At 40.9% G+C, this 23,200-nt stretch overlaps 1 protein-coding gene across 2 annotated transcripts in view; it reads right to left on the minus strand.

Moving 5' to 3' along the window:
• LOC105145636 (uncharacterized) overlaps nucleotides 1–23,200 on the minus strand; it is a 120,438-nt gene that overhangs the window by 45,961 nt on the left and 51,277 nt on the right. Inside the window, exon 1 of one of the 2 annotated variants that reach the window (XM_087414177.1) lies at nucleotides 3,247–22,086. The exons of the other annotated variant lie outside the window; for it this stretch is intronic. Within the exon in view, the coding sequence (XP_087270303.1) occupies nucleotides 3,247–3,269 (23 nt within the window). The 5' untranslated portion in view covers nucleotides 3,270–22,086. Of the gene's footprint in view, nucleotides 1–3,246; nucleotides 22,087–23,200 lie in introns of those variants that run through there. 2 annotated transcript variants of the gene reach the window in all.

Consider the following 23,200-nt stretch of genomic DNA (forward strand, 5'->3'; position numbering starts at 1 on the left):
GAACGCGCGTCTCGCTGAGAAAACAACCGGGGTACACGCTCGTCTCTTTGCGCGAGGCTCGCAATTTCCGCATCAGCCTGCTTCAGTTCTCGAGCAGCTCTCAGCCTCGAGCAGCAAATAGTCGATGGAAGAGAGTTTACCTTATTACATAGTCCGCAACGCAGAAACCGGAGCGACTTACTCTCTGGCCGCCATTAATTACGCCCGACCACGGCAGTAATTAAAGAAATTAGCGGATATCTAGGCACGGAGAGGAACGACGTCACCATCTCATCGGCGAGCTGCTGCTGGCTGCTGCTGCTGGCTGCTGGCTGCTGCTGTTCTCTCTTCTCCTGCACCCTCCTCTTTCTATTTATCTCTTGAATGCAAATCCATTGTGCAACGAGTGCGACTAGTACGTTGGACTAGTGTTACTACCAACGGAGAAATTCGTTCCAGTTGCGTTCGCTGCTCGTTAGCCAATTGCACAACGTTGCGCAACAACGTCCTCTCCTGTTGTGGCTCTTCCTTTTTTTTCTCTCTCTCCTTCTTGATTTTGCACGCATCCCGCGTTCATGACTTTTCTCAGTTGAGGCAGAACATGGGTTGTGTGTGAAATGGCGTATTATTTCGTGGGACTCATTAATCAACTTATTATTAAATACCGAGAGACATTCATTTTCCATAGTTCTATGATTATAAACGGATTAAATAAATATTTCTAGTTATTAAAGCAAAAAATGCCACAATACAAACTGAAACATCAGGTTCGCGCAATACGTTCGCTTCAATTTGTTCTGCGAAAACTTCCATGAGTCTTGAAACGTGAGTGTTTCAAGTCAAAGAATTCAGTGAAATCCTTTGTAGTAGAGCGTTTTATATATAATTTTGTCGAATCGTAACTACGGTTTTTATCAACCGTGTTACGATAATAAAAGACTTGACATGTAGGTCACGGATCATTTCGCCATATCCTCATCCTGCGTGGCAGATGTATCGAGGTCCGACCATTAGTCTCCGGATTCTTAAAAGGGGTATTAACTTAATTGGTGTTGTTCGAGCAGCGCGATTAACCGCGATCTTCACGGTAGGTAGCGTAAGAACGCTGTCGTTCGTCCGGCAATAAACAATAATTGGTCGGTCGAGTTCACGAGCACGAGAGGAAGGTCGTCCAGCATCCGCCGGATATCTCGGAATCTCAACCGAGAAACTTGAATTCCACGTTAATCGAGCGTGAGAGTTAAGCGAGAGGAATCGCAACTAAGTACAGTTTAAGTTATCATTACTTCATTCGAAATTATTAACGCAAAGAGACATCCTCACGAAGATGTGAGAATAAAAAACTAACGATCGGTAATCCAGAGTTGTATATTACGTCACTTTTTTATCTTATTTTCAACTATTTCCGGTACTTGAAATCTTTCATTTTATTTGCATATTTAATGGATAATATCACACGCTGCTGCTTAGGAAAAGACTGACATTTGCATAAGTGACACGTCGCCTTACTTATTACGTAGTTATTCGCGGACGACACGTAGTGTCGAATGTATCGTGTTGTTTTCTGAAACTGGAAGTTCGAAAAATACACGGAAGATAATGTATCTAATTTTACTGCAGGTAGCTGTGCGAGCGTGTAGAAAGTAAGATACTTGAGCCTAGCTGTTCTACAAGACTGGTTTTGACGGGAGATTAATTGCATATCGTTGGGGCAATGGCGGCTAGCACGGCGTAATTACCCAGGTACGAATCGATGTTGAAAGTACTAAACGTATAATGAATATGGACTTGATAATTATAATGGCCTTTTATTTTCGATTCGTTCTATCGGAGGCGTTCGAAGTGACGATTATCTCACAAATCGTAATAAATTTTCTCTTTAACAAACGAAATACCTTTAAGTCTCAGACGCGAATGGAATTTCAGAGTAGATCAGTGCGAATAAGATCGCGGCTCTCGATCTCTGTAGACTGTAAGCTGGCGGGAGAGCAGGAAGGTAGCGAGGTGTCCTTTGTGTCATCTCGATGACGTGTGACGGCGTCGTGACCTCTTCGTGGTCGCGTATTATTACTGGCACACGTGCACGTCGTGCTCGTCGTGCTCGCGGGAACGCAGCAAGCTGCGACGTGCAAGAGTTGTCCCGCAACGCGCGAGAGACCTTTCTAATCGGGGAAGACCTCGTGTACTCGGACTTGGGGACGCGCGCGAATTTACGAGCAACATGACCGAGCATACGTCGCGTCCGTTTACCGATCCTGACATCATAGGTCTGTTTTTCCTATGGCTGAAGTATACTCTAAATTTTTCAGAGTGAAATTTCACTCCAAGAAAAGTGATAGTTGCGCCAGTCTGGCAAGAGTGAATTTCCTAGGTCAACTTTAATGATTAATTTCGCGAAGCACAACTTTTCTCTGCCGCATTCGTTCGTTCTGTGCGAAAACACGTGAAATGAGCCTAATTTCGTCAAGATTGAATGTAGGGGAGGCTAGACTTAACATTTATCTTCAACCTCTGCTTTCGGAGAAATGAAATTATTCACTCTTTGCAGAGATTGAAAATTGATTCTCACTTGGAGTGATTTTTCACTCCCAAAAATTTAAAGAGTAGGGTACACTTTGAAAATTAGTAAAGTGAAATAGCCAGTGTATATGTTTGTCAGCCAAGATATATGTTTAATATTTGATGAAATGGACAGTTTTAGCGGAATCTAGTGCAGAAATAAAAAAAAACAGAACTCACATCTCGTCCCAGGTTAATACTCGTGAGATCTATTCCCGAGATACATACGACGCGGCGGAGGACCTGTTTCAGTAGGCGCGAGGAGGCCGTTACGGCGCGAAAGCGGGAAGAGATGCTCGACGCGTAAATCTCGCCGCGCGTCTCGTGTGAGAGGAAACGTTACTCTGATTTTTCACGATACGGATATTCTATTCAGTCGCAACAATTCTCTTTGACTGAAAAATTCAAATCAGATGCAGAGGAGTATTTCAGCCCAAGCGATTTATTCGCGCACGGTACACCACGGAAACGGTACACCACCATAAACGTCCGCAACAATGACTATTCTCTATTTCCGCGACAGCCTAGGCTCGGGCATTAAAACGCGCCAACATTGGACGGTCAAGAATCGTTTCACCGCGCTTCCTCGTCGTTACGATCGGACACACGAGCGTGGTTCCGTCGGAATCGAATGGGAAAAGCCTCGTCGAGACTGAGAATGACGACTGGCGAGTTAAATGCGTTGCCGCGAATCAAGCGGATACTTACAAAAGCCCCCGTGGATCGATCATCGCTCGTTAGCGCCATTGTGTCGCAAGACTGCGACGTGCGTGCCGCGTTACGCAACGCACGCACGCACGCACGCACGCACTTGGTTTGCGGCTCGCCAGGATCTACACTGAGAAAAAGTACGTCGGGTGTCGCGTAGCGGTTGTTTTGTCTCCTTCCACGCGACAACGGACGTGTCGGTGTGCGCGTGTCACTATTCGATTGATGGTGCCTCATGGCAAAGCCATGATCTTTTACGATGCTCACGAATACATAATTGGACGTAATTGAACGTAATTGAACGTTACAGCGGTATATTATAGTAACCTATTACGTGACGTCGTTAAAGGACTGCCTAATAGAACGACTATACTAAACGTATTGAGAATTGTTACCAGAGAATGTCGTCAAGTTGGAAAATTAAATAATACTAAATGACAAACTAATGATGACTCTTGTACTTAATAAATAATATAATTGACGTTATAAACTCTCTTTCTCTCTCTTTCTCGAATCACTTATATACTACAGAGCTGTAAAGCTTCGTTCTCTTTCTTTGCGTTTTATAATAATTTATTCGCTAAAAACGACAAATCGCACTTTATTATTTTCTTTAACAACTACCGCATAACGTACTGTGGAATACAGCGCGGAATTAATGTTGACTCTGTAACGGTCCGATAATTGGGCTGTCACTCGTATTTTCCTATTAAATATCATCGATCACATACAGTGATAATGAAGAATTATTGGAATGTTATATTAAACTCATATAGTTATCTCTATTCCTTTTACTGTAATTACAGCTGACGCGAGTATACCTCGCGATTAAAGTTACACGTTCCTATCATGTAAAGAGCCGGTTTGGCACATAGTCACGCGATCGTGACATCAATGAAACGGATCGATTACTTTTATTTATTTTTATTGCTGTGATGAAACAACCAAGGAGTCAGTCCCGCGACGAACTGATGAGATGAAGTCACATGATCGTTACATTGTAATATGATCTGGACAAAGTTCCACTTAACCCTTTTCGCTACAAATGGCACAGATGGCAATTTACAAAGACGTTATCATCGATGCAATAACTTTACATAATTCTGTAGTAAATAACTTTACGAAAATAGTTATTAGATAGATTATAGTAAAATTATAAAACTTAAGTAACCATGGCGAAACTATATAATTTTCTCAATATTCTAATTCCGTGGTATATCAGAGAGATATTATTATAATATATTACGAGAGAGTTTCAAACGCACATGAGCGACGTCGAGACCGACTTGGGGAAAAATCTTGGAGTCGTGATCGCGCGATTGATCTGTGATCCTCTTATATCGTCTCATTCCCTCGCGGGAATCGCTCGAGAATCGCAGTTAAATAAATAAAACCGCTCTCGTAGAGAGATGAGAAGACAAGGCGGTCGATAGGGGAATGTCGAATAGTACCGGAATGGTAATTTTATAGGCAAGCTCGTTTTCCGCGCGCAGCGCTTGACCTTTGGCCTTAAACCCCTCCTTCCAGCTTCCGATTCTTCATGGATGTCACGCTCGAACAAAGGAATGGACGAAGAAGACGAGCTCTCTTAAGCAGGCATTTGGATGCCGCGCACCACTTCAGGGTCGCGTACGAGGTGGAATCTGCATAGAGTAGCTTTCGCAACGAGAGTGCGTGCTTTCGCGAAATCCTTGACTCACGCAATATCGTCTCTTTGTGATCAAGTTCCAAGCGCACGCTCAGGAAAAGGCAACTTCCCGTAAACACAGAGAAACGTCTTCTCCCCGAGGTCGCACCGGCAATGACATCTCTGACCCGACTTATATCGCGCTTCCAAGGTTCGCATTCCACGGTTTAAAGATTCTTTCAGACATTACTCGCGAAAAAAATCTCGAAAAAAATTAAATCAAGATCAAGATTCTTCGTTAGCAAAATTATTGTCGAACCCTCTAAATTCTTTGGAGTGAATATCACCGGCCGTTTAGAGAAAACGTTTTATTGAATGCAGAGCTTAGAAAGCTCTTGACTGGCTCGAGTAAAATTGTAAAAGCATTACTGCATGGAAAAATCCGAGATACGAACAAACGTCTTTGAAAGTCGAAAAAACTAAACCAAGATCCCAAGGTCTTCAATAATATTTGCAAAATTATTTAATCGTCCAACTTAGACAACTTTTAACTCGAGAGGTATAAACTTCGAGAAAAATCGCGCACAGAAAAAGACAGCACAGAAAAATCCAACTGACGCATGAGATCATCTAGTCCGTGTCACGTTAGGCGCAGATCATCGGTGATATACACCGAAGCAAGGTCGTACCTCGTTAGCGTTGTTGATTACACACGAGTGATCGCCCGTCATCTCCCTCCCGAACGCGGGGGGTGGGAATATCACGTGTGCGATGTCGTAACATTCGCGGTTATCCGGCCACGTCGAGATAAGTTCCGCTGCGCCAACCGCAAAGAGTCTCCCCGTATGAAGCGGCTTGGACTCGCCTGCGGAATGCGGCTGATCGGGTAAAAATGATAAAAGTCCTCCCCGCTAAGAAGGACTGGCTGCTGCGAAGCGTGTGCGCGCACGTTAGACGTGGAACCAGGCTCTATTCCACATCGTGTTACGTTAACTACAACAAGCTGGCGCAGAAAATTATCGAGATACATTTCTGGAACTATTTCTAACCCTTCGGAGTTGATGGACTCCCACTTAATTAATCTTAAGAAATCTCTTTGTAAAAAATGTCAAACAATTCAATCTTCTCTATGTATTCTATAAATTGGATTATTCTTATTAAAATATAATTAATGTTCATTCTTTTTACATCATTTTGATTCCTTGAAATTAATAAATGCCGTTCAAATAAATAAATAAATAGTCTTAGATACTTAAATAAAGTAAATAGATCTTACAGATTCAACATTAGTAACTGCACTACAAATCCAAGTGTGTGCCTTCAAATATGTGTGATTTAATTTTACAAGTAAACATAATACACTATACTGCACACACAAAAATAAATTTACATATTTATACGTGTAGTACTGATATTTTTGCATGCAAAATTGACTCACGCACATAAAAGAAGACACTTATTATACACACTGAATTTTTAGTGTGTTACAGATTTTGAACAGCTCTAAATCAATACTTAGATATAACTACGATTTGTAATTTGCGTCATTTGTCAGACAAAAAATACGGAATTACGTAAACTACCTCTAGTATCATTTTAATCGCGATATTATTAGAAATACAGCAAGAGAAATTCGAAATCGCGGTTTAATATTAGATAATCGTTTCTTCGCTACAATCCTTTGTTTCCGTGTGTTTTCTACGCTATATTAGAACTGATTATATGACGATTGTATAACATTCCATTCCTTAACATTCCATGAAATTCCCCTTGTAAAGTGGATGCTGTGGATGCTGTGGAAGAGTAATTTTCCGCTATCCCGTTGACGCTATTCCGCGGCCATAAGAGCGATAAAGCTTCCGTCCGAGAAATTCAACATCCGCTCCTTGACCCCTTCTATTTGCTTCTATTTGGTTTGCAAATGGTGCAGCTAGCCTAACTACCACCTGGAAGAGAACTCGTTGTTTGCACAGCGGCGAAATGTAAAACGATGCTTAAGTGTTTACATGGATATAATCGTTAAACAACTTTAACGCGACTTTATCACCAAGTATCACGCGAATATAAAATAAATATGTTAAAATTAACAGAACCGAAGGATATCTGTAAAATCACAAAGAAATAGCATTAAAGGATTATTAAGCCGACTTTCTCTCCGCGTAGGGAGTCCTAAATCGCGACAAGAAATCGCATGGTGCTTCTTTGCGCCAGTCGGATAATACGACTTGGGATACACAAAGGGCTAATTCGATCGTAACGCCGATCCGTGCTCGCTCGCTAGCTCGCGCGCGCGCTCGAGAGAGAGTCGTTCACCCGGCGCATGACCGAGCAAAGGATCTTAGACGAGAAAAGGAGGAAAATGAAGCCGGGGGAAACGAGAACGGGCCTGTTTTGCAAGCGCGGGGCGTTCACGGAGAAGGTTAAATATCATACGTAGTGCCTCGCGCTCGGAGCGAAGGAGGCCGGCTCTCTCGGTCGTACGCTCGCTCGCTCAACGATAAAGGCCGCGCGCACCTCGACGAGACTCGGCTCGAGAGACTCTACGCTGGTGATTCGCGTGAAAGTTTAGTTATGCTCGGCCACCCGATAAAAATCCTCCCGCGTGTGAGAACGCGCCGAGTGAACGCGTCGCGGTAGCCCGAGTCACTTCGTGCCGAGGATTGCCCACGCTCGAGAATTTCTTCCCCGGTGCAAGAAAATATTTAGATTCTTTTGACCAAAAAAATTATATATCGCATATATCGCGCTCCAGCAAGAAAAGTGATACGAATGAAAAATATAAAATCGTTTAGAAAAGGGGAGGAAAAATTGTACATTTTGAAATTAATTTACGGTAGTGGTAAAAAAAACTTTCAAGTGGCGGAAGGTTAATTCTTATAGTTTTATATTAGACACCTCCCAAATTTTTGTTTTTTCCTTCTCTCATTTTAAATTCCTTTTTTATTTCAATTCAATTTATTTCGCTTTCTGATGGCACTCTTGAATGTTTGTTTCACTAATTGAAGGAGCTGACGTACTTAGAATTCATACAGAATACAAAATATGAAAAATTTCGATTTGTATCGCTGTTCTTGCAGAAATGCAATACATGGAATGCCACATGGTCTGCCTTCCTCTCTCTCTTCGAGAAAAACCTTATGTTAATTTTACAAGTTGTAAGAAAAATAAATGTTCCTTCATTTGTATGCTAAATACTCTTAAAATACTCGTATCCCCGGGATACAAATGAGAAAATAGCGAGCTGTATTTTGTATCGATCCTTTTATTCCCGATGCATTCCGAAAAGTAAATAAAGGTATTGCGAATTCGCATTCGTTTGCGCGTCCGTGACGACTCGTGTCTTATCGTCGCGTGCCGATGCGCATTATTTCGTTACGTGCTCTTCTCGAGAATTGCCGATAAGCACTCCATGAAATTCCTCGTTTCCCACGTTTCCGATCACGTCTGTCGCACGCACTCTCGATTTCGAGGAATCGAATCTTCAGAAAATCACAACAGATATATTTAGCCTATTCACTTGGCTGCATTTTCATTCGCAAGCCTCAATTAAAAACTATGCCTTGCTACGTAAATGATTATTATAAATACAAATTATCATGTCACGTTCGTGTCACACGTCATTGTGTAAAAAAACTCTAAATTAAACATTTATTGAATTTATTTTTCATTGCAATCGTACTGTATTAATCATACAACATTACAGTACGTATTCATATTTTACTTTTATCGATGAATACGCATATTTGACGTGTAAATATAAACCTACAACATTAATCATTTGTATTGAAGACTGAAAATCTAAAGGAAATAAACATGTTTTCATTTTTATATAACTTCGCAGCAATTATGTCTATATAATTTCGGCGTAAAGTCTGATATTGATAGTACTTACACTTTTTGCCTATCGTAATTATCATTATAACATCTTCATTATTTAGGAGCTAAAGCAATTTCTTGCGCAAAACATACGTGTCGTGACTGCTTAATAGTCAAAATCGTTTCGAGATCATTAAAGAAATTTGTCTTTACGGAAATAGGTTCAGAGTTGTTAGCGAAAAAGAAAAAAAAATTTCCTTCACTTTTCCTGATTTTCCCTGTCACTTTTTGGAAAAATTCTCTGACCAAAACCTGAAAGATTCTTTGAATAAAAACATAGAAAAATATTAAAATATTTTATTTTATAAACAGTACAATAAAAAAATATTTATATTCAAAGAATTATTTACCTTAAAGAACAAGTTGCAAATATTAATAATAATACTTGCAGTGTGTTGCAAATGTCAAATGGAACATAATACTGATACGTTATGAGTTAAAAAACAAATAAATTACAGGAAACGTAATATATATATATACATATATCTTTATTTAGCATATTGCTTATTGAGATTTTTGTCCGTATTCGTAGTCAGATTTTATATTCAAGGCTTCCTCAAATTTATCTTTAGATGCTCAGTAGCCAATAAAACAATTCGTAGAATATCTAAGGATAAATTTAAAGAAACCTTAAATATGTACAAGGACTAATACGGGCATTAATCATTTCATTAAAACACTGTATGTTCTAATTATCATTTTAATTAAATTTAATTAATTTTAATTATGATTTACGAAATGTTCATTAATACATACATATTTTGACTTTTGCAAAGTTAAGTTTTTTCTTTTTGACAACGTCTGTCAATGGTTTTCCGCAAATTGCTCGTTGCAAAATTAAAAATAAACAAATATTTGCGTTGCTTCTTTAAAAAATTGAAAAAATTCTGTTTCATAATTTTTAAAGAAGCAAGTTAAACTTAGAATTTTACAATAATTTAATTTTACCTTATGTTACATTAATAAATTCCTTGATAATAATTTCCCTGACTTTTCCCCGATTTTCCCAGATTTCCCTAACAATCCTGAGGTCGATTAATTATCCGATAGCAAATAAGGAATCGCGAGGAGTCATGAATGTGAACGTCGAAAATAATTGCGTTTTAACCGCCGATCCGACAATCGTTCATCTTCACTCGACTGACGATTTCCTGCTGTCGATTGAAATATGGCCTGGTCCAATCAGCTCTCTTCAAAATCTTAGCCTAATAAGCGCAGTGAAACCATCAACGAAACCATCGTAGGAAATAAACAAGGTTATAACGCTTATATCAAACTTGATATTTTACGTTTTACATCTTTCTTTATTACCTACTTTTTTATATTGGGTCATCTAAAAAGTATCCGCGGTTTTTAGATGACCCAATATAATAGAATTCTAAATGTATTTATATAGATTAACATACAATAAGTTTCAAATACTGGAAAAGTCTTCTTTCGTAAGATCTAAAAAAAGATTCCGTTATTTTCCTCTATATAATTTTTTTCTTTTCTCATTTCTTTGCTTTCTTTTAAGTTTATGCCAATAAAATATAGAAAACGTTAAATACAATACATACATAACATGAATATCTGATTTATACCTTTCTGGCTGAATCTACCAGAAGTAATCTTTGATTAATGCAACGAGACTTTTTTTTCAGTGTAGATTACATTTAACTACTCTGATGTTATTCCGATAATAGTAAATTAAAATTCTTATTTCTTAATGCTTCATAAAATCACGAGGAATAGTCTGTTTACGAGTAGTGTGCGAACCGATCGTTCAGGAATTATTCTCGTGTAACCACCACGTTAAAAAGACGATCGTTAAGTGGTTAAACGAATCGGCGATAACGTTGAAGAAATTCAAATTACAAAAGCGAGTCGATCGCGCTCGCGGTCGTTATTTTAATGTCGTCGGAGATTGTATAGTCGGCTCTCCCGATTTAGGCGCGGAAATGCCAAGCGAATGCCAATAATCGGACGTTTTTATCGCCCTCGAGATTAATGCCGCTCACGAACGAGCGAGAACGAGGGAGCGAGCGGACATCGACTTCCAAATCCTGTGCACAAAGAAGAAAAAAGAAGCATAGAAATGAGGAAGACGAGGAGGTGCAAGAAGGGAAGAGAGAGGAGGAGAGAACACCCTCGACGTCCTTCGGCGGCCGCCACAGTTTGCTGACCCGGTTCGCAAAGAGCAAAAATCGATGCATCGGTGCATCGTCGGTGGGGTGGGGTGGGGTGGGGTGGGGCCGCGAATGCCGAAAAGCAAGTATCAACTACGAAAAAACGAAGAGGATCCCTTTCGATCCGGTTCTTCCGGACCGCAAATGGCGCAAATGTCGTCCGGCACTTGGTAATGAATAACTTGTGCATCGTCGTCGAGGTACGCGTCTCGGAACGGAGATGAGCGACTGTTGACTCTCGACTCCCGACGCAGGCAGAGGAAAGGAAATGTTACGCCTGCAGATATTTATAGCACCGTTCGTTCTTTTACCTCGGAATCTCATCGGCGCGTGTAGGACGTTGCAGTCCAAGTACGCGTCGCGGAGGTAATCAACATTTTCGCTGTCTCTCTCGATTAAGACCTAACTAAAAGGCGAAAAGGCGGCTTTATTAGGAATCTCCATAATCTCCGTCATCACGTGTTCCGTAAACGGTACCGATGAATCATGATTAGCCGAGGAAGATGTTACGTTAAATTGAGAAGGCGCATCCCGCGTGATCCTCCTCCTGCGTGAAAACCAAATCAAGCTGTGCGTGAGTCACACGTGCGTGTGTCTCGAATCGTCCGCAGTCCGGCACGGAATTATCTTTAGCAGCTATAATTTGAAGACGTTCGGCTTTCTCTGTTCTCGCAATTCGCAATTCGAGACCGAGAAACACACTCCTCATTTCGCGAGTTGTCGCAAACTGTTTCGGTCGCGACAATCATACGAGCGACATTGTCCGATCTTGTTGAATCGAGCGCGCGTTACAAGCACGTAAACGGTATTACTAGTTTTTGCAAGCATATAAGTATACGCACACAATCGCTCCGCCGTCATGTTCCCGCATTTTATTATACCGGTCTTCCAGAACGTTTCTTACCAAGAGGCACTTGAACTTTCTTAGGTGTAACGCGAGCAACCTCGAAAATAACGGTACGAAAAGTCACAATGCGATGATCTTTCCATGATTTCCCGGACTTCTCTCTCTCTCTCTCTCTCTCTCTCTCTCCCTCCCTCTCTCCCTCTTTACGCTCACAATTTTTCTAATATCTCTTCAACTCTTTCGTTCATAAGTAATTCTTTTATCTTTATTATTTTCATTTCTGTATTTTTATATCAGTAGATATTATTATTTAGCTTTATTTTGTATTATTTAATACTAAAGTATTTAGTACTGTTTTTCTTTTCTATTTTTTCTACTTGTTATTCTTTTATGTTCTTGCTCTAGAATATTAATATATATTTATTTATTTCTTCTCTCTCTCTCTCTCTCTCTCTCTCTCGTCCTTCCTCTAGTGTTACGTAGTGATGCGTATACAAACTTAAGTCTTTGTTATGTTCAGGTTGGCTGCCAATTGGCGCAGCATGATCGAGGTGACTGACTTCGATCACGCGGAACGCGAAGAAATGAGGCGAGAAAAGTGAATCTGGCAGTGCCAAGAAGACTCAAGTAAATTGGCCTCGATAATATTGGCGACAAACCGGCAACAAAGTAGCCAAGAGCCTAATGATTAGTAGTACAAATTCTTAGGAATGCAAAATACCGCTAATCTCGGTTATAAACTTATTTACCGATGGTAAATTTTTGACACGTCGCGCGTCGCTTCGTAATACATGGCAATCTTGTCAGAAAACGTTAAACGTTATATATTAAATTGACATTATAATTCGGCCGGAATGCGCTGAATGTCACATGTCGCGTGCAATATTTCATATAAATTTAACAGAATGCAAAACTATTGTGGAAGGTACTATAAATATTTATCGAATTACATGAATCGCTGAAAACTGAGACGTTGCATCATTCCCGCTTCAACAACATTTCCGTTGATGTGATAAAACAAAAGAAAAAATTAAGCTTGCTGACAGCAGAGGTTTGATATGATTAATGCGACTAGATATCTTTAAATCCAAAGCGGACAATTTTATGTTAAAAGGAATGCAAGCATACATGGATGCAAAGATAAATACAATAATAGTAATTGATAAAAAAAAATATACATTATTCACACAAAATACACAAACATACATACTTTGGTAGTGGTTCATCGTTAACAAGTTAAATCTATCGCCCGTATAAATATTTAGAAAAACGCAGAAATACGCGACATACTTGTCCTACACGCTAAAAAGAAAAAAAAATCAGTGTTGCGTGCACAAAGTGAAAGAAGCGTTGTACTTGGCTTAATCCTAATTCAATGCGATTGATACTCAGATCAAGCGCGTTCTTTCAATTATTCCCACTCTCCTCAAACGAATTATAAAGGAATTCTGTCCAAGGATATCAAGTTTCGCGCAACGTATTATTACCATCGCCAATACCGCAAATATGTAATGAAATGTTGGGTGCAAGCGCAGACAGGCATGACAGATTGACAATATCGCTAACTCTCGTCGGTGATTTCTTCGATTTGCGGCGAGTTATCGAACCGCCGTGACCGGCAAGGCTGCGACCAAGGCCTGCCAATTGGCAACAGGAGGCATTTTAGGGGTTAAACAACCGACGTGATTACGTAAGGCTCATTTGTGGATGCGTCGTCGTCGTCGTCGTTGTAGCTTCCCGAATATGGCCAGACACGATCGAACAATGCGTGCCTGATTTATTACACCAACGGACCGTTAATCTTAAACAAAGATTCGAGCCGCGCGAATCTCGACTCTCTCGAGAACGAAGAGCCAAACGGAGATCGACCTTGTGCGGACCTGCGGTTGGCATAAATTAACACCCACCGAAATTACATCAGAACAAGACGAAGGGAGTCGGAGGCAGTCCGGAGAAAACTCGTTTGTAACTTTTCATTTTTCGTATGCACGAAGTACAATCGCGATCTTGGCAATCTTGGATGATAATAACGATAATGCATTATCGCTGTAGTCTCCGTGGTATCTTTTTGTAGATTAGATTGTAACACAGAGAGAGAGAGAAAGTAGATTTGTACAAAATAATTCCAACGAGAATAAACCATGTATTACTTAGCTTCGCCACCAAATTACGTACCCACATTAACGATTGCAATATCAGTTCTCTACTAAATTTCTCATGCCGGAGTAATGTAAGCGTCAGAGTTGCAAGATTCAAAGATACATGGATAATGTATCTACGTGTCGCTCGCGTGCGTGCATTCCTCGAGAGACTTATGCGTGCATGCGTGCTTGCGTGCGTGCGTGCGTGAGTGCGTTCACGCGAGAGTTCAGACGACGGCAGACGTAGGATGGAGCTATCGAAAATCTCAAATCCCACTAACCCCGTTGGCGAACTACCAAGACAAGGCGGAGGTAATGGCGTGCACCTTTCGGCGTGGATTTCTTTGCGAGAATTTATTTCTTCTATACGTGCGAGACGGATACGAAATCGCGATGGGAACGTTATATGTACACCGTCGTTTGCGGCAGAAATGCCGAAGGTATGCGCTGAGAGAGCCCAGATATCTGCGCTACACCGGAATAACCATCAGACTTTTCTGTGATGCACAAATTCAACATTTCGCTCGGATGACTGAGATATGTGTGAGCACAAAGTAATTCACAGTGAGAGTAAACGCGACGATGATTCTCCAAGTGAATCAGTTTTTATTTCAGAGATCCTATAAATAAAACAAATCTAACTTTCGAAAAATTGAAAAAAAACGTTCTAGTTTTTGTAACTGTTATATTAAAAATAATTAAAAATATGAAAAAAAATGCCACATTATCTTATACATTATATGAAATATATCACTTTTAAAACTAATTTTTAAAGCGAAAATTAATTTTGGAAATATTGACTCATATTTTTTTTCTTTTTTTTAAGTAAATGAGCACTTTTGTACATATAACGTAGTATTTTTAATTAGGAAACTCTGTAAATGTAATGGCAGACTTCTAAAGATATCATAAAATAACCGTTGTAGTTTAAAAAAAGATGTTTATGTTGAAAGATTTAGACAATTTATAAAAAGACAAACTCGTAACCTGAAGTTACGACAAATTATGAAGTATTTTTACAGATTATAATATAAGGAAAATATAAATCATCATGATGACATCACTGTTTCTCATTGTGAATGACAGTTCTGTAGATCTAGTACGTAAGAAAGGAATATGTTTGATTAATGTGATTTTAAGAGCAAATTGTGTCTGTCTACCTTTCTTGATTCTGAATCCATGTCTCAATTTCAACAAAAATTGACTTATTAAAATTTCTGAAATAACCGATTCAAGTTCTGTGCATCCGGCGCACTCGACTCATTGCTTCCGAGGCAAAAAACGAAGGCGTAATTACATCATCCAGCATGAATCAGGCGGTACTTTAATTTCTTTCGACTGATCTCTTTAACTGAAAACATTTTGCTAACCGCTAGTCATGCGAGTACCCGTTGCGACGATGCAGAAGTCGCGTGACTGCCGCGTCCGCTAAGTGGTGATAAACACGTTTCAGTATTTCAAAAAGTAAGGACTAAAAGTACTAAAAACACTCGCTTTTAAACCCTCCGCGCTAAATACACTCACTTCCGTCGAGAAACGTTCATTCGCGCTTTTTTACCACGACCATTTTGTAACACGGAGCTGTTTATATCCTCCCGGATGATAGACAGAGATGCGAAATAAAAATGGCGATTATACGTAATTAGATAAAATAACTATCTTTCATTGTGAGCTTAGCAGTTTCCGTTTAGTATACGTAGCGGATGCTACGATCATCGAGGAAAGAAACCGTCGCTTTCGAAACCACGAAATGCGATTGTAGGCCAAGGCGCATGACCGAGTCTGACGCAAATTTAACGGAAATTCGTCGGTGCAGGTCCGATGACCGTACATGCAGTTGGAGTACGGCGGCCTACATCTACGTGTAGATTCATCGCGACTTTTTAATGCGCGACGCCATGACTAATAAAGTGCGCCGCGTTTCTTTCACGCGCGGAAGAAAAACGAAAGTGCGCTAATAACGCAATCAAACGGACGTGCCGGCCGATTCATACCGATCGTCAATGGAAACTTTCGTGGGAGTAATTAAGCAAGAACCGTGCAGAGTTATAGGACTCGAATGTGTAATTCGAGGAGAGGATGTGCGAAATTAAAAATGTACTCGAAAGCACCTTTTCTTTAAATTTAATTAATTATGTAATTTATTTGTGATTTGAAAATGGCTTCAAAGCGAGCTGAAACACATGTAATTTAATGTATGATAATTTTTCGTATATTATTAATTTCCGCGCTCGATTCTTATTTGCATTTTTTTATATCAGCTATTAAAATTTTTAAACCTCGACACAAAGCTTCGCCGTTCTCCTCCTATCTTTTAGCACCTCTCTAAAAAGAGAGAGGCGGTGAACCTGAAACATCACATTCAAATTGATGCCATCATAAGCGATCGATTGGCGAGAAAAGTACCGATTCTTTCTTGCCGATCTTACAGGCTACTTGCTCCGTGAAATCACAGTTCGTGAATCGCGCATAATCAGCATAAAGTCTGGTATCGAGTTCTCGAGAAATTGGGTTATCTAGTACTACCTAGACGCGTTAGACGATAGACTGCCTTCGCAGCTTTAAAGGCACAATTCGTTGATCGTCGATCGTCGAAAGCGTATAATTTCGAGAACCGATAATGCGCGAGCGATGGAATTGCTCTTTTCCCTTTTCAGTCTGCGCGTGCAGCATCCGATTTCCTTTCGAACACAATTAATAATTATAAACAACAATACGAAGTTCAAGGAATCACGAAACCACTTGTACAAATGCCTTCTTGCGCTTTGCTTTCGTGGAAAGAATCGATCGAACGTGATCTATGATTCGAAACAATTTTTCATGTAATACAATAGCTCGATTCAAGATTCGCGAGGGCGAGGAAACACAGATTTCGCGAATCATCCCGCGCGAATCGACCTTATCGATGGAGCAAAAGCGCCGGGTCAAGAAATGCTAGAACGATAATGACTCGTCGAATCGAAGCCTCCTTTCTATCGTGGTCGGTAATTCAATCTCCCGTTCTTCGTTTTCCGGTATTCAGGATAGCCGGAGATATTACGACGTGAGAAGCTGCTTTTTCACACGTTCTCCTTGGCCGGTCGGCATCAGGATGAACCTGGATGCGTAAACATCCTACGTTCGCAATGTGCGTTAAAGTTACGGACGAATGTAGAAAATCTCGCGAACGACAAAAATAAATTTCTCATCTCCGAGTGCGCGTCATTTTTATTAGATTAACTCGCGTGAATCGTGTTAATTGGGAATAATTTGTAATAATGTCACTTTTAACGTAATCAACCCTCCTCAAAGCGGATATCAAAATTTTTAACACAGATGTTAGGTTTACTGATGTTAAGTTTACTGATGTTAGTAAAACCCGTTTAATTTAAGTTGAGGCTGAAAGGTGCTAATTAATTTCAAGAATCCAAGATAACATAACTCGTATAAAAAAGAATTAATATTAAGTTTACCTCTTCAAGTGAACAAGAAAAATCATATTCAGTCAACACACATCTCGGTGCCTATATTTATTTTAATAATAATAATTTAAGTTTGCAAAAATACAATTGTATTCGAGATCCATCATTAACTACAGAAGATTAAAATAAAAAGGCAGACCTTGAATTTTCCATCTCTAACTCTCATCTCAATTTCTTGCCTTGATTTGTATGGTAATTTAACTTGATGATGGTTTATCAATCTCCTTATATCTTTTTAGCTTCTTTAAAATATTTAAAATTGTTCTAATAATTTACGCAATACAAACCGTGATATTAATAAAACCTTATCACAATCACAAGATGTAATTAATTAACGATTTAATTAATATATCGAAGAATTTTCATTCTATATCCTCGTTTTCCTTTCTTTTATTTAAACATACCAATTATACACTCAGCAAAGATATTATTATCATAATTACATATTACATAATTATACGATAGTCCAATAAATTTGCAATTCGCAAAGATATCAAACTTTAAGCTTTCACTTCAGTCAGTACGATAGTCACTCCTGATGGTTAATTTTGATTCTATTACCATATCTCTCTGAAAAAGTACATTCCTTCGCTTATCCATCCCTGTTCGTAAACACGGATCATCAGGCTTCTGCTCTTCGTCTTTGGTGCGAATTCCTTTCTGCGCGAGATACGAATTAATCCACTTAAACCGGCTCCGTTACCACTCACGTCTACCGCATACGTCGGTCGGTGACATCACCGAGAACGCTCGCGGCTCCGAGTTATTCTTCCTTACGTCGGAGGTGCGGACCGTGCGGTCGGTCTCGCGGGTCTTTTTACACGACGGTGGCATTCCAGGTGAGGCGAATCGCCGCGCGCGCGCGCGCGCGCTCTATTCTTGGAGGTTGGAGTACGGATCCGAGCGTCCGTTAACCGTGATAGCTTCTTTCTCGATGAGCCCCCGCGATAGCGCATGGCATATGACGTACGTGGCGACCGGCCTCGGCCATGGGACAGAACCTTGCGATTCGTCATCTCGGTCGAGTGATTTATTTCCAGATACTTTCTATCACGGCATGGTCAGGCCGGTTTCGCCGGCATCGCACCAAGTCGTTGTTACTTGTAAGAGAACAACCCTTTGGGGAGATCGGGGGATCGACCCGCCGCGATTTTAGATGATCCCCGTGATGACCTCTTGAAGCGGCTCGCTGCTCGTCGCACAGTGATTTCGCGACGAAAAATCTCTTCGCGCAGAAACTACTATGTACTCAATCTCGCCAATTATCAAGCCGTAAGCTTAAAAAAGATTGATGGAGCCGTTCGTGAGCCGTAGCAAATTAATATTTATCAAGGTTAATGCTATTAAATAAATTGTACGTTTATCCACTTTCCTTAATAAAAAGATATTAAAGTTTTAATATCTTATAATGGAAAACATAAAGGCATGTGTAGCGCATTGTGACTCCGGATTTCACAAGAAACACGTTTTAGAGAATAAAATTTAAGAATCTTTATTACTTATCTACATAAAAGTCTTTTATTTTTTTCTCATTCTTGCTGAAATATCTAAAAGTTTAAATATAGATCTGAAAAAAATTTTGTTGAGCTATTAAGATAGTTATGTAGTTTCAAACTGATTGCTAAAATGTCAAAACTTTTTTGCAACAATGCTTGAATTTCCTAATTACTTTAACGATCTAACAAAATTATTTTCCGATTTGTATGCTAAATTTTTTAATTTCTCAACAAATCATTCCTTCTTTTGTACATGTTGAAAATTACAAGTTTCTATCAATTGTTTAATTCTTAAAGCACTCTTTTGCCACACTTTCTCGACTATCTTGACTTATTATTCTGACTTCCTTACCTACAATTACTTTGTTTTCGGCTACGATTGCCTTTAATATTCTTAAATGAGCTGCTTCACGGGCACCTTCATTTATCATTACAAACTTCTAAGATCCACATAATTTCTGCCTCATCAGCTTGCCGTGAATTAATTACTCCATGCTAATAGATCTAAGTTGCTTACAGCATGATATAATGATAGCAGACATGATAGAAGATGCAAATTCTCACATATATGATCAATAGATAATAAATTAAAAGCGATAGACATTCGTTCAAAGTTGACTGCAATCGAAGAATCATCCGCATTTGATTAGCGATCGCAACTTATTATGATAACATTATTATGACGTCTGGAAAGTTGCTTGACCGTCGAAGCTGGTTAGACGTAGCTGCATTACGTGCCAGTTTTCTTAGGTCTTTGCCCGAGCGACAGGAATAAAGACATTACGCTTCATCGATAGTAACGGCAGGGTTTAAAAACACCTGGCGGAAACACAACTTGCCATCCTACGTATGAACGGACGAGCTCGTAACAAAAGTACCCTGACAACGGAACGGGTCTCTCTCTCTAAGGTGTGGTCGATGGATCAACGATCTAATGCTCTCGATGTACCGGCTATTCTCCGGCCATCGCGTCGAGTCGATCTCCCGATCACGAATAAATACTGAAATCATAGAACAATCGTGATTCGTCCCTATCCTTCCGGAATGGCGGTGTTTTATGGATCCCATGGTATACACACCGATATGCATCAATGACTTCTCCCCTCCTCACAACGCGCAAAGTGTCCCGCGTTACGTTACATCGTTCAATGTGGACAATATGCATTTTCCATTAACCATCGTTCCATCAACTTCCTCCGTTCGGCTCTCAACGAAGTAAATCATTCAGCCCCTGACACGACAGGGAGTCATGTCAAAACGTAAGAACCGTTGATGCCATTAAGCCTTTGTTAACGTCGTATGTTCCCAGCACGCTTGAATCTTCAGTCTCACAGTCATCTTCAGAGTACCGTAAAATGGGGATTTTGGTCCAATCGGGAAAACTTTAACTCAAATTGAAAAAAAAGATATTTTATATTACTTAGACAGCATGCACGTTCAAATCAGGATATAAAACGTTTTAAAGCATGGACACAAGACTTCCGAGGTAAAGTTACGATCCAATACCTAGTCTATAATTAGATGCAAGAATCAATTTGTGATATTTTCCATTTATAAGACATATACGGGAATGTTCAAAGAATTTACGCCTGCGATTGTGTACCTATTTATGATCAAGTATAATGAATGTATTCACGCTATAGCGAGTCGGATTTACAACGGCGGTAATTTTCCAAGATCGAGAGTCAAATTACCATGAAAAAAAAAAGCCTTAGGACTGAAATGAAGTCGTAATTTTATCCGTCGCGCCGATGGTGGCGGCTAGTGAAGTGGCGAACGCATCGCCTCGGTTATACCACAACTCAACCCGCGACCTCTGGGTCTCTCTCCTCTCTCCTCTCTCCTCCTCCTCCTCCACCTCCTCCCGTTGCGCTTTTTATTGAACACGTCTCGGGAATTCGGCTCGGTCGTCGAGCGGCCTTGACTCGGGTCGACTAAGCATGACTTCGTTAATTACAACGCTGCCAGCAAATCGCTCTTTGCCGGCCGTTTTCCCTCTTCCCTTTTTCACGCCGACGCCAGAGTCGGCTCCCTTTGCGGGATTAGAGTACCTCACAGACCGTCTTGAGGCGCATAAACACGCGTTAAAAAAAAAAAAAAATACTCTTAGGGTTCCTTTACAGGAACACCAATCTACCTCCTCTCCCGAGGGGGGTAAGAATAAAAAAAATACAGAAAAAAACGCGAAAGTATAGTTAGCGTCCTGGTCCTCTCCTCGCGTCGTGGCGAGCTAATGAACTCGACGATCGTGGAGGTCGATATCTCGTAAAATGTTACAAACTGCTGTCGCTGATTGCCGACTGCATTCGTCGCGCACGCGACGAAGAAAGGAAGCTGTTTCGAGATGAGATAAAAATACCCCGGCAGCGCATCGCTCCAGGAATCGAATAATGATTCTTGCAACTTTGATGTGCGTGTCATACGTTTCACCGAGGGAACGGTACAAAGTGTCGTGACACGTTGGGCCACACGAAGATGTTGCACGCGAACGAAAAGATAGCAGTTTTTAAGAAAAAAAAGAAAAAAGGAAAGATCCCTGATAGCCAAGTTAAAGAAGAGAGGTGCGTCCCAAGAGGTAATTATAACAAGAATAATTTGCGACACGTCCACGTTCTGCAAGTGGAAATCGCGCCTGGGAATTGACTTCCTTATTGCCGAACACCTACGCGTCTCTTCGCTGCGGCGACATTCCTTCCGAGTTTCTTTTAACAACGATGGTAAATCATCAGGGCTATCATTCCCGCTTGAGTTATCCAAACCGGAAAACTCATTACAGCGCTCGTTCGGAGATAATCGAAGTCGCTCGATTGACTTCTCGCGCTAGAATTAACTAGACAGCGTGCTTAAGACGTTCATTAAATCACGCAAATCGACAAGGAAAGACGCCTCACGTTGAAAATTGGCAAGATGTTACGCGAGAAGACATCATAGGTCGGGGGAGATCACAGACCATTGTTGCGACAGTTATAATAGTCTCTTTCCCATCCGCAGATAATAATTTTAATATCAGGACAAAAAAGAAAGGGAAAAAAGGAACGTATCATGCAGGTAGAAAAAAAATGACGCGCAGGAATCCGCCGGCAGGGAATTAAGTTTCTTCGAAACGTACAAAATGCAATGTGCGATCGTGCTGATGGCGGAGAGCCGGCATCCGGCGTAAGGCGAACCTCGCATCCGGCCTGGAAAAAAAAAACGGATAACAGCCTTGCATTCAAGTGCAAATCATTTCGCAGCATTGTGCGCCGTGTCCCAACCGTGGTATAATGGTTCAAGTGTCACCCTCGACAATTGCGATGTTGTGTCAACGGCAGGGAAGAAAAAAAGAAAGAACTATTTCGCGAGTTGCCGCGCGCAGATCGTGGCGTATACAGAGATACGTCGGACTTCGTCCGATCCCTTTCGAGCTCGCCTGTCGGCGCGCGGCCTTCGGACGCGAGTCGCTCCGCTGGCAACGCGTGCGTTTTATCCGATCAGGAGAGGCAGGCGCGCCGAAAGGCAAGACGCGCGAGAAGTAATTGCGCGTAAGCACGGCTCAAGAATCCGGAATATTTAAGGCGCATGCATTATGCATTATCTCAATTAAATTACCCCGGACGACCGCCGGACGATCGCGCGCCGTATTATAATCCGGCGATTTTTCGACCGATGCCGCGCCGCGCCGAGCCGAGCTTTACGTATCGCGCAAGAAATTTTCTTTCTATTACAGAATTAACTGTAATGGTAGGCGCGGCGGAACGATCGCGTCGTCGGGTATCAAAATAATAAGTACGGGGTAGACTACGTGTACCTCTCTACTTCTTCCTCTCTGTGCGAGGCTAATTTCCCGGTTCCATTATTGCGACGGGCAGTTCGACCTGATAGAGACTCAATCTTGCCATCTTCCTAGCAAAATATTTACATAATGCCGGCGATTGGCCGTTCAATCGCGTCCGCGGTACAAGTTGTAATTTGTAGAGTCGGCTGCTCTGGGAAACCACCCGCAGTCACCTATCTCGTGCCTAGACAAAGCGAACCGCCAACGATCGACAGCGAACCACCACCAGTCTATCGACATAAGCAAATATAATAATGACCGTTGAAAGGAGAACGAATAGTTTCCACGACTGAGAAACTAATTCAGTCGATTCACTCTCGTTTCCTTAATTTGCCTTATGAGTTCTGCGAAACAGTAGCGAGCAGACGCTTCAATTCGCAATACAGTTGTACTTTCTCCGGGTTTTTCGTTTCAACCAATTCAACCAATCTCATTCACCTGCCGTTATTACGTGTAATTTCGAATGCGAGAAACGTGGCTGAAAGATAAAGGCGTCGGGGAGTCAAGGAGGAAGTACGGTGGTT

Source organism: Acromyrmex echinatior, chromosome 15, assembly GCF_024713525.1.
Source record: "Acromyrmex echinatior isolate Ae372 chromosome 15, ASM2471352v2, whole genome shotgun sequence".
Lineage (NCBI taxonomy): Eukaryota > Metazoa > Arthropoda > Insecta > Hymenoptera > Formicidae > Acromyrmex > Acromyrmex echinatior.